Source organism: Artemia franciscana, chromosome 3 (assembly GCF_032884065.1).
Source record: "Artemia franciscana chromosome 3, ASM3288406v1, whole genome shotgun sequence".
In the NCBI taxonomy this organism is placed as follows: Eukaryota; Metazoa; Arthropoda; class Branchiopoda; order Anostraca; family Artemiidae; genus Artemia; species Artemia franciscana.
In genome coordinates this window covers 5,371,731-5,387,476 of record NC_088865.1, presented here as the reverse complement: position 1 = coordinate 5,387,476, position 15,746 = coordinate 5,371,731, and the positions used below count along the sequence as shown (strand labels likewise).

The 15,746-nt window shown below is 33.2% G+C and overlaps 1 protein-coding gene and 1 long non-coding RNA gene across 3 annotated transcripts in view; one reads left to right on the top strand and one right to left on the bottom strand.

Moving 5' to 3' along the window:
• LOC136024799 (fibroblast growth factor receptor-like 1) overlaps positions 1-3,815 on the top strand; it is a 113,371-nt gene extending 109,556 nt beyond the window's left edge. The window contains exon 9 of the mRNA XM_065700269.1: positions 2,473-3,815. Coding sequence (XP_065556341.1) covers positions 2,473-2,990 — 518 coding nt within the window. The 3' untranslated portion in view covers positions 2,991-3,815. The remainder of the gene's footprint in view (positions 1-2,472) is intronic.
• The window catches only part of LOC136024803 (uncharacterized), a 137,672-nt gene that overhangs the window by 69,228 nt on the left and 52,698 nt on the right, over positions 1-15,746 (bottom strand). The gene's annotated exons all lie outside the window — the stretch shown is intronic.

Here is a 15,746-nt window from a genome sequence, read left to right as displayed (position 1 = left end):
CAGGGGTCATCGTATCGACCAAGTGGTCCTAGAATGTCGCAAGAGGGCTCACTCTAACGGAAATGAAAAGTTCTAGTGCCCTTTTTAAGTGACCAAAAAAATTGGAGGGCACCTAGGCCCCCTCCCACGCTCATTTTTTTACGAAAGTCAACGGATCAAAATTTTGAGATAGCCATTTTGTTCCGCATAGTCTAAAACCATAATAACTATGTCTTTGGGGATGACGTACCCCCCAAAGTCCCTGGGAGAGGGGCTGCAAGTTACAAACTTTGGCCAATGTTTACATACAGTAATGGTTACTGGGAAGTGTACCGACGTTATCAGGGGGATTTTTTTGGTTTGGGTGTGGGGTTCAGGGGAGGGGGCTATATGGGAGGATCTTTTCTTGGAGGAATATTTCATGGGGAAGAGAAATTCAATCAAAAGGGCGCAGGACTTTCTAGCATTACTATAAAAAAACAAACAATGAAAATATAAACATGAAAAAGTTTTTTCAATTGAAAGTAACGAGAAGCATGAAAACTTAAAACGAACAGAGATTATTACGCATATGAGGGGTTCTAAAAATACTTTAGCATAAAGAGCGAGGTATTTAGGAGGAGATAAATACTTCACTCTTTATGCTAAAAATTTTTTAAGTAATTTCAACTATTTATTCTACGGCCTTTCTGATTCAGGGGTCATTCTTAAAGAATTGGGACAAAACAAGATTTAGTTTGAAGAGCAAGGTATTAACGAGGGGACCAACCCCCTCATATATATAATCAAAAATATAAGAATATAAAAGTTTGTTACGTAAGTTAATTCTTAAGTTGCGTGTTTTTTTACTAATAAAAACGCTCGTTAAAAATTAAAAGATCTAGTTGCCTTTTTAAGTAACCGAAAAATTGGAGGACAACTAGGCCTCCTTCCCCACCCCTTATTTCTCAAAATCGTCTGATCAAAACCAAGAGAAAGCCATTTAGCCAAAAAAAGAATTAATATGCAAATTTCATTTTAATAATTTATGTACGGAGAGCCAAAATCAGACATGCATTAATTCAAAAACTTTCAGAAATTAAATAAAAAAAACAAGTTTTTTGAAATGAAAGTAAGGAGCGACATTAAAACTTAAAACGAACAGAAATTACTCCTTATATGAAAGGGGCTTTTCCTCCTCGACGCCCCGCTCCTTGCGCTAAAGTTTGATTCTTTCTCGCAACTCTACTTTTTAAAACAATAAAAAACTTTAGCGTAAAGAGCGGGGCGTCGAGGAGGAAAAACCCCTTTCATATAAGGAGTAATTTCTGTTCGTTTTAAGTTTTAATGTCGCTCCTTACTTTCATTTCAAAAAACTTGTTTTTTTTATTTAATAGCTATTTAAGATAGCTTGTGGCTAACGTATTTTATCAATGTGTCACACAACTTCGGCGTTTGGAAAAAATAAGTTGTAAAAATCTAGTTCGAAACAGAAGCTACCCTAAGGTTTGTCCATAGATTCGGGATGAGAATTCTGATTGAATGTTTTTTTTTTTTTTTTTTTTTTTAATAACTGGAATAAAGGTTTATGTTTAAGATAAGTTACCATTTCCAATTTTTAGCAAAGCGTCAACCGATTAGACGACAACTTTGATGAGATGAAAAAAGTATTTTATAGTTTTAGTTTGAAACAGAATCTAGCCAAACATTCGTCCATATTTCTTTTTTTTTTTTTTGTTCATTCAGCCAAGTCTTAACATTTCTGAAGTACTTATAGCGTTGTCTTTTTATCATCCCTTAGGAAGAGAGACTTTATATATGTTTGATAATCTTTATAATTTATAAAATATTACCTGCTTTTAATTATGGTAGCCGCATTTTAGGCAACCTAGTAAAGAACCAACAATCGCCCATAGTAACCAAAAATTTAAATATGCGTCAAAAAAAAATTATCTAGTGGAAAAAGTTTTTTTTATAACAAAAAACTTCCCTTACGATCCCTAACTTTTTTTGTCTAATTGGCAGCCACTCTGTAACAAATCTTTCTAATTTATAATATGGGCTATGGAGTACCATCTTTATACATTTATATTCTGGTACAGTACTCACTTACTTTATTTTTTTACTTCGGTAGATTATTGGTGGATGTCCCCTTTACGCTAATAAATATTATGTTTTATTATCTATGTAAATATGAAATATTTATAGAAATTAAAATTTATGTCGGTTAATAATACTTACTTGATGTAGTACAGTTTAAAAGTTGAGCATAAAATAAAATATAAAATATACAATACAAGCATACGAGTGACCCCGGGGACAATGAATGTACTGTATGTAGACCTTTATCCGTATGTGCTATGTATAATATTAATAATAATAATTTTTTCTGACGCACTATACAACACAAGTGGAGTAATATAACAAAAGCCAAAATACCACAATAAAATTTTTAATTATTAGTAGACATACACAATATGTAATTATTATAAAATAACTGCTATTTTCTTTCAGGCTCGCTTGTTCCAGGACAGATTTCACGTCTTGATTCAACAACAATAATTGTCCTGCCTATAGCAAGCATAGCACTAATAGGAATAGTTGCTTTTTGTGTATATTGCATCATCAGAAGAAGATTCCAAACAAAAACACCTATATGTCAATATCGACTGCCTAACGAACAGACGACTCCGTGCCTACCCACACCTTCGTCCAATCTAGCGGAGGGACATTATGCCGTACCGATTGATAGCTATATTCATCAACGTGAAAAAAGCATAGTTTATCCTCATGTGACTTATAGAGACTCAAGATACCCAGCCAGTGATCAAAATAGGTATCTGGAACCCGTTCAAGTTCCATACACTGGATCTTATCCTTTGCCTAAAGATAATTATGGGGGTAGAAACACACCAACTTATTTACTACCTGGTGGAAATAGTTATAAGTCGTTCGGTCGCTTAAGTCAGGATACTTCTAGTTCTAAGGGTTATATAAAATGTCAACATCGTCGATGCCCTGATATTGTTTGAAACATCGGTGACTTACCTATTTTAAAAGTATCAGGGCTGTCTTAGTGATGTATACGGGCATGGGACAGCAGAAGTCTTAAAGATTTTGCCTTTAAAGTGTTAGCAAAATCAGTGTCTTGATGTCATTTAAAGCATTGATAACCTTCCTACCGTCAGCATGTGAGCCCCAAAACTCCCTCAGTGGTAGATAAGGGCGTAGAACAGCAGACTTCCTAATAGTTCGGACTTTAAAACTCTCAAAATTATCAGTGTCCTGACTTACTTTAAAGTATTAATGATTTTGCTGTTGATGCATCAGGCTATGGAATAGCAGAATCCATAAAAGACTCAGCCTTTAAAGTATCAGTATCATTGGTGGCCTAAAACAGTTTCAAGTGTTGATGGCTTCGCTATTACAAAAGGGATGAAACTTTTGAGGGTTTCAGAGGCTTTGTTACTGTAGTGATTAAATCTCTTTGTAGACTTTACACTGAGAATTTAAATGCCACCATTGCTACTGACGACACTGGATATGATAAGGGCCAGGAATGTCGATATTCTGAGGATCTTTAAGATTTTGATGATTTCCCTGTTTAAATTGTAACGAGTTTATTTAGCCTTTGGTTGAGCCTTGAGCCTTGGAGGAAAACAAGTTCAAAACCAAAAGATTAAAGGGGAAAGAGTAGTTTAACAGAAATAAAGACATTGAATATTCAGCGAAAGTAAATAATTTCTAAGACCACTTTGGTCTTAGTATGAAGTGTATAGTATGAAGGGTATAAATCACCTCATTTTCTTGTTTTCCCACGTTTTCTAGCATTGAAATGTCTGATAAACACAATTTCTTTTTAAATATTCTTTAAAATAATGTTTTATTTAAAAAAAAATTTAATATGTAAATATTTTTCAAAAATGATACAGCCTGGAAAAGTCATAGCTTCGGAACAATCAAAAGATAAATCTTAGAAAACCATGGCTTTCAAGCATGAACAGACCTAAGATTGGTCCAGACTGGGAGAGGGCAACAAATGTTTTCAATCGAATGTCCTTGGTACTTAGAAGTTTTACCAATAGATTTTAGTGATCAGTTAAAAGAAGCAATTTTATGGCTTTATATTGAGGCCTATTTCTTCATTGGGCATCTCTGTCACAGCGAATTTTTTCTATTAAGGCTCGAATTTGTAATAAAAAATGGTATTTGTTTTTGCTGGCTCAGCTTATAACTTAGGATATTGTTGTGATAACTATTGCTACGAATATATTACAATTAGCCTACAGACAAATATTTACGATTGCTATTTTATATAATGTTTATTAATGTAATATAAGTGTTGGCTAGTCAGAAGTTTACTTACAAAAATTTTTTTATTTTTATTTTTATAATAAAAAAAATATTTCAACTTCTTAATTTTCGTTAGCAACAATTTGTTAGTTTTTTTTACATGAAATGAATCTTCTAACGCATTTGAAAATACGTATATCATCTTATCCATAGCCAAAGAGCTTTTTTATACCAGCTCAGCTCTATCATGCGGATTAAATAAAAAAATAAAAAAAGTTTTCTTTAACTGCAAGTATGGAGCGACATTACAACTTAAAACGAACAGAAATTATTCCGTATATCAAATGGGTTGTCCCCTCTACGCTGAAGTTTGACTCTTTGTCACAACTCTACTTTTTAAAACAATAAAAAAAACTTTAGCGTAAGGAACGAGGCATTGCGGAGGGGGCAACCCCTTTCATATAAAAAATAATTTTTGTTCGTTTCAGGGGCCCCTTCCCCAAGAGTTTATCCTTGAACAACGATTATAATTATATTTTTGTAGATAATTTCTTCAGTAGGGTTTTCTGATACGCTGAGTCTAATGGTTTGATTTTTGTTAAGATTCTATGGCTTTTATTGGGTGTTTCCCCTTTATTTTCCAAAATAAGGCAAATGTTCTCAGGCTCGTGACTTTTGATGGGTAAGACTAATCTTGATGAAACTTAAATATTTAAAATCAGCAGTAAAATTCAATTCTTTTGATGTAACTATCAGTATCAAAATTCTGTTTTTTAGAGTTTCGGTTACTATTGTGCCGGGTTACTTCTTACTACAGTTCGTTACCACGAACTGTTTGGTCAGTGTTAGCCGAAATAAAGTTTTAATTTTGATATAATCTTCGAAAACATGGTAAACTTGTGGGGATAGTTTTTTATTATAGTAGCTTCATCATTATTTTTATATTTATGTAAGTAATTGAGAATAATGTTTTTAAGGGATTCAAAGAGGTTGCCAAATTGTGATTATTAGATGACCACATGTAGCACATGACATCCTTCATTGCTTATGTACTTAAAATAAAAATAATAAAAAACAATTTTTTTTTCAACTGTAACTAAGAAGTGACATCAAAACTTAAAACGAACAGAAATCAGCACGTTTCTGATGGTGTCTACCCTTCCTCAATGCATAGCTTTTCACGGTAAAGTTTTTTTTAGCATTAAAAAGAAAATATATTTTATTGTTCTAATTAAACGGCCCTTGTGTTCAAGGATTCGTTCTTAAAGAATACTAGTCAAGCTTGAGCATAAATAATAAGGTTTGAGGAGGACGACAACCCTCTTATTTATGTAATAATTCCTGTTTGTTTAAAATTTTTATGCTGCTCCTTACTTCCAGTTGGAATAACTCTTTTTCTATTATTTAATTTCTGGTGATTTAAAAAAAAAAAAATTTAAAGTCTGGCTCCCTTCCATAAACAATGTATCTCCCCATGTAAAATCTCCGCATGAAAAGTTTCTTGCAGGTAAAATACCCCCACCACAAAAATTCCCCCCAGACAATTCCAGTTTTGCTGAAAATTTCCCCCGGAAGATCTTTTGCGGACAATTCCGGCTGAAAAGTTTTCGCAGAACACCATCGTTTGAAAAAAAAAAAAAACTTAATTAGTTTTTGTTTTTCAAACCATTATGGAAACCTCCCCGCCAAGGAAATCTCTCCCCCAATTCTCCCTCCCTAGTATGAAGTTGATTCTGCAGAAAATTACCCCTGGAGAAATTATTCCGCAAAAAATTTCGCCATAGGCCCTAGAGAGTTTTTCCCGTGGAAAATCCTCTCCTAGCAAAATCCTCTAGATAATTCCAGCCCGGGGAAAACTTTTCCTGGACAATTCTACTTTAAATTTCCACATGTAAAATTTAGTTGACAATAAGAAAGTAAGACAAGTAAATTTGTAAGAAAGTAAGACAATAAGAAAGTAAGACAAATGCATTTTTTTTTGGAATTTTTTCCAATTCCCCCAGTATAACATTTTCTGTGGAAAATTTACCTTCTAGAATTCCCTTCATACGGAAAATTTTTCCTGTGAAAAATATCCCAAGCAGAAAATCCCCCCCCCCCGAAAAATGTCTATGTACTTTCCAACAATAAAAACTATGCGTAAACAATGAGCAAATTCCCTGACTTATAGACCTTTAACCAGGGGCCATGGGGGTCGTGTTATCCCCAAAGACATAGGCACTGGGACTTTCAACTGTGCTAAACAAAATGTATATCTCAAAATTTTGATTGGAGGACTTTGGAAGAAAATGGGGCGTGGGAGCGGTACTTGTTACTCTCTAATTTTTTTGGTCACTTAAAACTGGCACTGGAGCTTTTTAATATCAGTTTGAATGAGCCCTATTAAAAGGTAAAAAAAAAAAAGGTAAAGCATTAGACTTTACAGTCCGTACCGGCGGTGCTGATCTCCGTTTCTTGGCCCTTCAGCCAGGAAGTGCAATGGGGGATTGGGGGCCAGCCATCCTGTGCTTTCGCACACCCTTCCTGTTTACCTTCCCCAGATTTCTCCAGGTACCCATTTAGAGGTGGGTTGACTGTGGCTAAGCTTACAGAGTCACGCCACTGACCCCCGTCCCAAACTGAAGAATTGGGTACACTGGGATTCGAACCCGCGTCCTCTCAGACAAGGGATCCCGAATCCAGCGGGATCCCTATTACAATATTCTAAAACTATTGGTTCGATACAATCACCCGTAAATAAAAACAAAAACAAATAAACACGCATATGGGATCTTTTTTCTGGCAAAAAATACAAATTTCCACATTTTTATAAATGGGAGCCTAGACTTCTACAGTAGGCTTTTCTGATACGCTAATTATGATACTATTATTTTCATTGAGATTTCTTGACTTTTAGGCGGTGTTTCAGTCCGTTTTGAAAATCAGGAAAATTTTCTCAGGTTTTTAGATTTTGACGGGTAACACTAAACTGAATGAATCTTTTATATTTAGAATCAACATAATAAGCCAATTCTTTGATGTGTCTATTTATATCTAAATTTCTTTTTTTAGAGTTATGTTACTATTCAGCCGCATCGCTCCTTACTTACAGTTCGTTATCCCGAACTGGTTGCCTACCTAAATAGAACATGGAAAACAAATGGGCATTTGATGCGTTGTTCAGTCAAAAGGCAGGATTACTTTTAATTACAGTTGCTTACTCGACCATCGTCTCTCACAATTATAAGTTTCAATTTCCAATCGAACGAGCCCCCTTCCAGCTGTCTTTGATCATACCTTTCATGCAAAGAGGCCGGGTGAAAAAAGTAAATAATACATAGCAGGATCATTGCTCTTTACTGCAGGTGAGGCAAGTGCCTTTAATTGTAAATTGCAACCATATAATTAAGGGGAGTTGATCTTAAAAATGCCCCTTCCTATCTTCCCATCTTCCCCACCCTAAACCGTAACCACCAGATCAACGATTTGCTACTCTATCTAAACAGAACATGACATCTTGAGGATATCATAGTATCTATCGTCCTCATCTTGAGGATAGATATTATGTATCTATCCTCATCTGAGTATAGATACTATGTATGTATACTCAGATGAATATAGATACTATATGAATATAGATACTATATGAATATAGATACTATATATAGATACTATATGAATATAGATATTATATGAGTATAGATTCAGTGTATTGAGTATTCTATATTCACTATATGAGTATTCTATATTCAGTGTATGAGTATAGATACGCTGAAAATAGATACTATATGAGTATAGATACTCTGAGTATAGATACTCATCTGATTATAGACATCCGAGTATAGATATATATATCCTCATCTGAGTATAGACATCTGAGTATAGATATATATATCCTCATCTGAGTATAGATACTATGTATCTATAGTATCTATCATCCTCATCTTGAGGATATCACAGTATGACAAAGAATCAAATTTTAAGCCTGGTTACAGAGTGAACTCGACCTTAAAACATTTGATAATTCAACCTTAAAATTAACAGACATGAGTTAAATGGAAAAATGAAACTCAAAATGGACAGAAATGGCTATAAGTGAACAAATGAAAGCCAAAAAAAGCATCAGAAATTAAAATAAATAATCACAGCAAACAAATATAGTAGCTACTGCTAAGAATGAATAGATAGGTCCTGAAACGAAAAGAAATTTCGTTTTATTTTAGCAATTAAATAAAAAAACTAGTTTTTTAAACTGAAAGTAAGGAGCGACATTAAAACTTAAAACGAACAGAAATTACACCGTATATGAAATGGGTTGTCCCCTCCGCAATCCCTCGCTCTTTACGCTAAAGTTTGACTCTTTGCCACAATTCTGCTTTTTAAAACAATTAAAAGCTTTAGCGTAAAGAGCAAGGGATTGCGGAGGGGACAACCCATTTCATATACGGAGTAATTTCTGTTCGTTTTAAGCTTTAATGTCGCTCCTTACTTTCAGTTTAAAAAAACTAGTTTTTTATTTAATTTCTGAACGTTTTTGAATTAATGCATTTTTGATTTCGGCTCGCACATAAATTATTAAAATTAAATTTTCATATTAATTCTTTTTTGGCTAAATGGCTTTCTCTTAGTTTTGATCAGACGATTTTGAGAAATAAGGGGTGGGGAAGGAGGCCTAGTTTCCCTCCAATTTTTCGGTTACTTAAAAGGGCAAAGAGAACTTTTAATTTTTAACGAACGTTTTTATTAGTAAAAAATATACGTAACTTAAGAATTAACTTAAGTAACAAACTTTTATATTCTTATATTTTTTATTATGTATATGAGGGGGTTTTTCCCCTCGTTAATACCTCGCTCTTTACACTAAATCTTAAGTTTTGTCCCAATTCTTTAAGAATGACCCCTGAATCAGAAAGGCCGTAGAATAAATAGTTTAAATTGCTAGAAGTACTTTAGCATAAAGAGCAAGGTATACCTCGCTCTTTATGCTAAAGTATTTTTAGAGCCCCTCATATGCGTGATAATCTCTGTTCGTTTTAAGTTTTAATGCTACTCCTTACTTTCAGTTGAAAAAACTTTTCAACGGCTTTTCCTCCTCAACGCCCCACTCTTTACGCTAAAGTTTTTTACTGTTTTAAAGTATAGAGTTAAGAGAAAGAGTCAAACTTTAGCGTAAAGAGTGGGGCGTTGAGGAGGAAAAGCCCCTTTCATATACGGAGTAATTTTTGTTCGTTTTAAGTTTTAATGTCGCTCCTTACTTTCATTTAAAAAAACTTGTTTTTTTGTTTAATAGCGTAAAGAGCGTAAAGGGAACGGTGGAGGAAGTCTAGTTGCCCTGCGTTTTTTTTGGTTACTTAATAAGGCAACCTCAACTATTAATTTTTTACGAATGTTTTTATTAGTAAAAGATAAATGTAACTTATAAATTAAATACGTTTTGCACTTTTGTAATCTCATGTTTTTATTACATTGTATAATAAAAATTTTGCATGCAAGTTACGTGGTAATGTTAATTGTAGAACAACCAATGTAATTTACCTATTAGAATGTAATAAGTGCCGCCTACAATATGTGGGGGAAACAACTAATAATATATATAAAAGATTTTCTGGACATAAGACAACAGTTAATAATGAAAAAACTAATAACTATCTATTTCAACATTGTAATAATGGTAAATGTTCCATATCAGATATAACTGTCACAGTTTTAGAAAATTTAGAATTAGAAAATTTAAATAAAGAAGAGAGGAATAATAGACTACGTAAACAGGAGGATTTCTGGATCCATACTCTTGGTACAGCTTATCCTTTTGGGCTAAATGATCGTGTAGCAAAATATGGTGACATGTCTCATGTTGTTGTTAAATGTATTGATGGTTTTATGGACCATCCTTCTTTTACTTGTCCTACTAAACGTAAAAAACGATCGAGAGGACATAGGAAAAATAATAGAAAAAATGAATTAGATGTACATATGCTTTCTATAGATCTATGCCAGCTACTTGAATCTAGGGGTATGGTTTCTATAATAAAATGTCTAAATAATTTATCCAAGAGGAATTTGATTAAACTTTTCTGGTTGTTAAGAATAATACAGCTCTTGATTATAATTTTAAAGTAATATGTGATACAATTTGCATTCTAACTAAAACGAAATTTATTTCAAAAAAGAAAAAGTTCGATAAGATTAGTAATAAGGATAACAGATTATATTTACCTATTAACTTTACTTGTAAGCAGATTGAAGATATTAATTTACCAGAAATTTTAAATCAGCGGCATGTGAAACAGGCCCTTCCTAGTAATTTGAATTATAATTATAGTCCAGTTTTAACTTATAAATTTTCAAAAACTATTGGGCAAATTATTTTTAATTATAATTTAATACTAAAAAGACTAGATAGTGATATAAATTGGAAACCGGTTTGTAATTGTAAGCAACTTGGCCCATTTGTAAATCCTACTTACAAACATGTTATAACAGGGGACTTGTCAATAATAAAGGAAGATGATCTTCAAATTATAATGAATAAAGGGGCCAATTTCCGTCTTTCTCATCATCTGAAACCATCGAGTGTTCTTGATGGCTTGGAAAATGATTTTGATTTATTTATTGATAAGAGGTGTAAGAAAGAGAATAAAAATAAAGAGAGTTTTCAAAGTTGGAAGAATTTAATTATTAGTAGAATAAAAAATAAAATATATTCTAACTTAAAAAATAGTAACACTAAATCATTATTTTATAATGCGAAGATTAAACAAGCAATTGCTAATCTAAAGAATGAATTTGTAATTGTGCCAGTGGATAAAGCTAATAATAATTTTGCCATAATTTGTCAGAAGCTGTATTGTGATATCTTAAAAAGGGAGTTATGCACAACTAATGTTTACGAAAAGGTAAATATAGAGGATGAGAATTTAATTGAAAAGACTGAAGAAATACTTTTTAAAAATTTTAATATGAAAATAAATGACAATGATAAAAAGTTCCCTTTCCTATATTGGACTGTAAAATTTCATAAGAATCCCGCTAAACCACGGTTTATTGCTGGAGCAGCTAAATGTCCAACCCGCATTGCTGCTACTGACCTTTCTTCAATTTTAAAGGAAATTGTAAATAAACTTAAAACCTATTGTTCTGGTATTAAAAAATTTTGGAATTTTAATCCATATTGGAATGTTAATAATTCACTGCAGATGGTTTCAGCTAAAAGAATTGAGTCTTTCGATTTTGCGACAATGTATACTAATTTATCACTTAGTGTAGTGTTTGATAATTTAAAAACTGTTATCAAGAAATCTTTCCTCTTATCTAGTAAAAGGTTCTTAAAAATAGACATTTATAATAAAAAAAGCTATATGGACAAATTGCTTTAATACTACAGTTAACTTGAGATGTTACAGCTTGGATATGATTTTTGAGTTATTGGAATTTGTTTTATACAATACTTATATAAGATTTGGGGGTGATTTGTACAAGCAAATTGTGGGAATTCCCATGTGGGGGAATGCCAGCCCATTTATAGCTGACTTGTTTTTAAGTCAACTAGAATAAAAATATATGATGATAAGAATAATCCAATTAATTTAAAACTTATTTTGTCAAATAATAACAGATAGTTAGATGATATTTTAGTCTTAAATTGTAAGGATTTCATTGATATTTCTAAAAATATATATCCATCAGAGCTTATTCTTGAGCCTAGTCATGGCGCTGGTCATGAAGATCATTTCTTAGATTTAAATATTAATATTTGTGATAATAATAAATTAAGTTTTAAAATGTATAATAAAACGGATGATTTTGATTTTGAAGTGATTAGTTTCCCATTCCCTGAAAGTAATATACACTCAAATATCACATATTCAGCGTTTTTCTCACAGTTACTTCGTTATGCAAGGATTTGTAGTAATTATATTGATTTTAAAAATAGATGTAAAATCTTAAGCCAAAAATTGATATCAAGAGGTTTTTCTGCAAATAAATTAACTTGGCAATTTAAAAAATTTAGTTTTCATTATAACGAACTTTTAAATAAATATCAAAAGAATTATCTAGAAATAGTTAAAGAAATTTTCAACTAATTTCGGAGGTTCGAGAAATGTTGTCGCAGCGCCATTTATTTTGAATTTTGTTTCTGATTGAGCGGATTTTCTTAAAAATTAGCCACATGGTAAAGATGAATTCTATAATTGTTTAGTTCATTCAGGTTTTTTGCAATGTGTTAATATTTGTGATTTGACAAAATTTATAATATTTAGTTTACCTATTGTTGCTAAAGGGAGGGATATATTAACAGGATAAGCTTGTTTTGGTTTTACTTGGTTGTTTTACATTTGCTGGTTTTTTTCTTTCATAGGCATGTATTTTGGGGTGATACCTGACGCGGGGATGCCATGGATATTCTGTGGTAGCCACAACACTGTGCTGGGTAGAGAATTTAGAGTGGCGAAACCCTATATAGGCCTGTGTATTCTCCTGATGAGCCCTTATGTTGGGTGTTGCCTCTGAATTATTTGTCTATATTATTTTTTCTATTGTTTGGTAAATGACGACTTATACTTATTGACGACATGACTGCCTGTCCATGGATTATTCTTTATGGTTGATTGTGTGTGGCTATGCTGTTTGACCTATGTGATTGTATGGATGAGTAGGGTTAAGGCCTCATTCAAGTGCTGAACTATATTAGTCACTAATTTAGGAAAACAGTCTTCCTTTTCTCCTTCTGTTTCTCTTTTTTTTCTTTTTTTGTGTTTGTGCTGTTGCATTGGTGATTTCTCTTTTCATGATATAAGGGGTTCACCCCCTCGTCAGTACCTCGCTCTTTACACTATTAAATAAAAAAAAGTTTTTTTAACTGAAAGCAAGGAGCGACATTAAAACTTCAAACGCACAGAAATTACTTCGTATATGAAAGAGGCTGCTTCCTCATCAACGCCCCGTTCTTTACGCTAAAGTTTGACTCTTTCTCTCAATTCTTCTTTTTAAAACAGTTAAAAAACTTTAGCGTAAAGAGCGGGGCGTTGATGAGGAAGCAGCCTCTTTCATATACGAAGTAATTTCTGTGCGTTTTAAGTTTTAATGTCGCTCCTTACTTTCAGTTAAAAAAACTTGTTTTTTTTTATTTAATTTCTGAACGTTTTTGAATCAATGCATATTTTGATTTTGGCTCTCCGCAGAGGAATAATCAAAACGAAATTTGCATATTTTTTTTTTTTTTTGCTAAATGGCTTTCTCATAATTTTGATCGAATGATTTTGAGAAAAAAGGAGCGGGGGACGAAGCCTAGTTACCCTCCGATTTTTTGGTTAATTAAAAAGGCAACTAGAACTTTTAATTTTTTACGAATTTTTTTATTGGTAAAAGGTTTACTTAACTTATAAATTAGCTTACGTAAAGAACTTTTGTATTCTCATGTTTTTATTACATATATGAGGGGATTCGCCCCTTCGTCAGTACCTCGCTCTTTACACTAAAGCTGAAATTTTATCCCAATTTATTAAGAATGACTCCTGAATCACAAAAGCCGTAGAATAAATAGTTGAAATTACTAAAAATACTTTAGCGTAAAGAGCGAGGTATTAGAAGGAGATGAGCCCCTCATATGGGTAATAATTTCTGTTTGTTTTAAGTTTTATTGCTGTTCCTTACTTCCAGCTTAAAAAGCTTTTTCACATTTATTTTTTAATTGTTTTTTTTTAATAATGCTAGTAAATCCTGCTCTCCCTTCATAGAAATTTTCTTCTCCCATGACAAATTCTCGATGGAAAGTTCCCCCAGCATATCCCCCTCTTCTCAACCCCTCCCCCATACCAAAAAAATCCTCCTGAAAACGCCTGTATACTTTCCAATAACCATTACTATATGTAAGCACAGGTCAAATTTTGTAACTTGTTGCCCCTCCCACGGGGACTGTTGGGGAGTAAGTCGTCCCCAAAGACATAGTTATAAGATTTTTCGACTACGCTGAATAAAATGGCTATCTCAGAATTTTGATTTGTTGAATTTGGGAAAATAATTAGCGTGGGAGGGGGCCTAGGTGCCCTCCAATTTTTTTGGTCACTTAAAAAGGGCACTAGAACTTTTCATTTCCGTTAGAATGAGCCCTCTTGCATTATTCTAAGAAAACTGGGTCGATACGATCACCCCTTGGAAAAAAAACAACAAAACAAACAAATAAACACGCATCCGCGAGCTGCCTTCTGGCAAAAAATGCAAAATTCCACATTTTTGTAGATAGGAGCTCGAAACTTCTACACAAGGGTTCTCTGATACGCTGAATCTGATGATGTGATCTTCGTTAAGATTCTATGACTTTTATGGGGTGTTTCCCCCTATTTTCCAAAATAACGCAAATTTTCTCAGGCTCGTAACTTTTGATGGGTAAAACTAAACTTGATGAAACTTATATATTTAAAACCAGCATTAAAATGCGATTCTTATGATGTAGCTATTGGTATCAAAATTCCATTTTTTAGAGTTTTGGTTACTATTGAGCCGGGTCGCTCCTTACTACAGTTCGTTACCACGAACTGTTTGAAAGACTAAATTTTGTCCCAATTCATTAAGGATGACCCCTGAATTACAAAAGCCGTAGAATAAATAGTTGAAATCACTAAAAATAATTTAACGTAAAGAGCGAGGTACTAGGAGGAGGTGAGCCCCTCATATGCATAATAATTTCTGTTCGTTTTAATCTTTAATGCTGCTCCTTACTTCCAGTTGAAAAAACTTTTCATATTTATTTTTTCATTGTTTTTTTTTTTAATAATGCTAGAGAATCCTGCGCTCCCTTCATGGAAATTTTCTTCCCCCATAACAAGTTCCTCGATGGAAAGTTCCCCCAACATATCCCCCTCTTGTCAATCCCTCCCCCAACCAAAAAAATCCCCCTGAAAACGTCTGTTCACTTCCCATACTATATGCAAGCACTGGTCAAAGTTTTTAACTTGTAGCCTCTCCCACGGGGACTGTTGGGCAGTAAATTGTCCCCAAAGACATAGTTATAAGGTTTTTCGACTACGCTGAATAAAATGGCTATCTCAGAATTTTGATCCGTTGACTTTGGGAAAATAATTAGCGTGGGAGGGGGCCTAGATGCCCTCCAATTTTTTTGGTCACTTAAAAAGGGCACTAGAACTTTTTATTTCCGTTAGAATGATCCCTCTAGCAAGATTCTATGACCACTGGGTCGATACGATCACCCCAGGGAAAAATAAATAAATAAATAAACACGCATCCGTGATCTGCCTTTTGGCAAAAAATACAAAATTCTACATTTTCGTAGATAAGAGCTTGAAACTTCTACAATAAGGTTCTCTAATACGCTGAATCTGATGGTGTGATTTTCGTTAGGATTCTATGACTTTTAGGGGGTGTTTCCCCTATTTTCTAAAATAACGCAAATTTTCTCAGGCTCGTAAATTTTGATGGGTAAGACTAAACTTGATGGAACTTATATATTTACAATCAGCATTAAAATGCCATTCTTTTGATGTAGCTATTGGTATCAA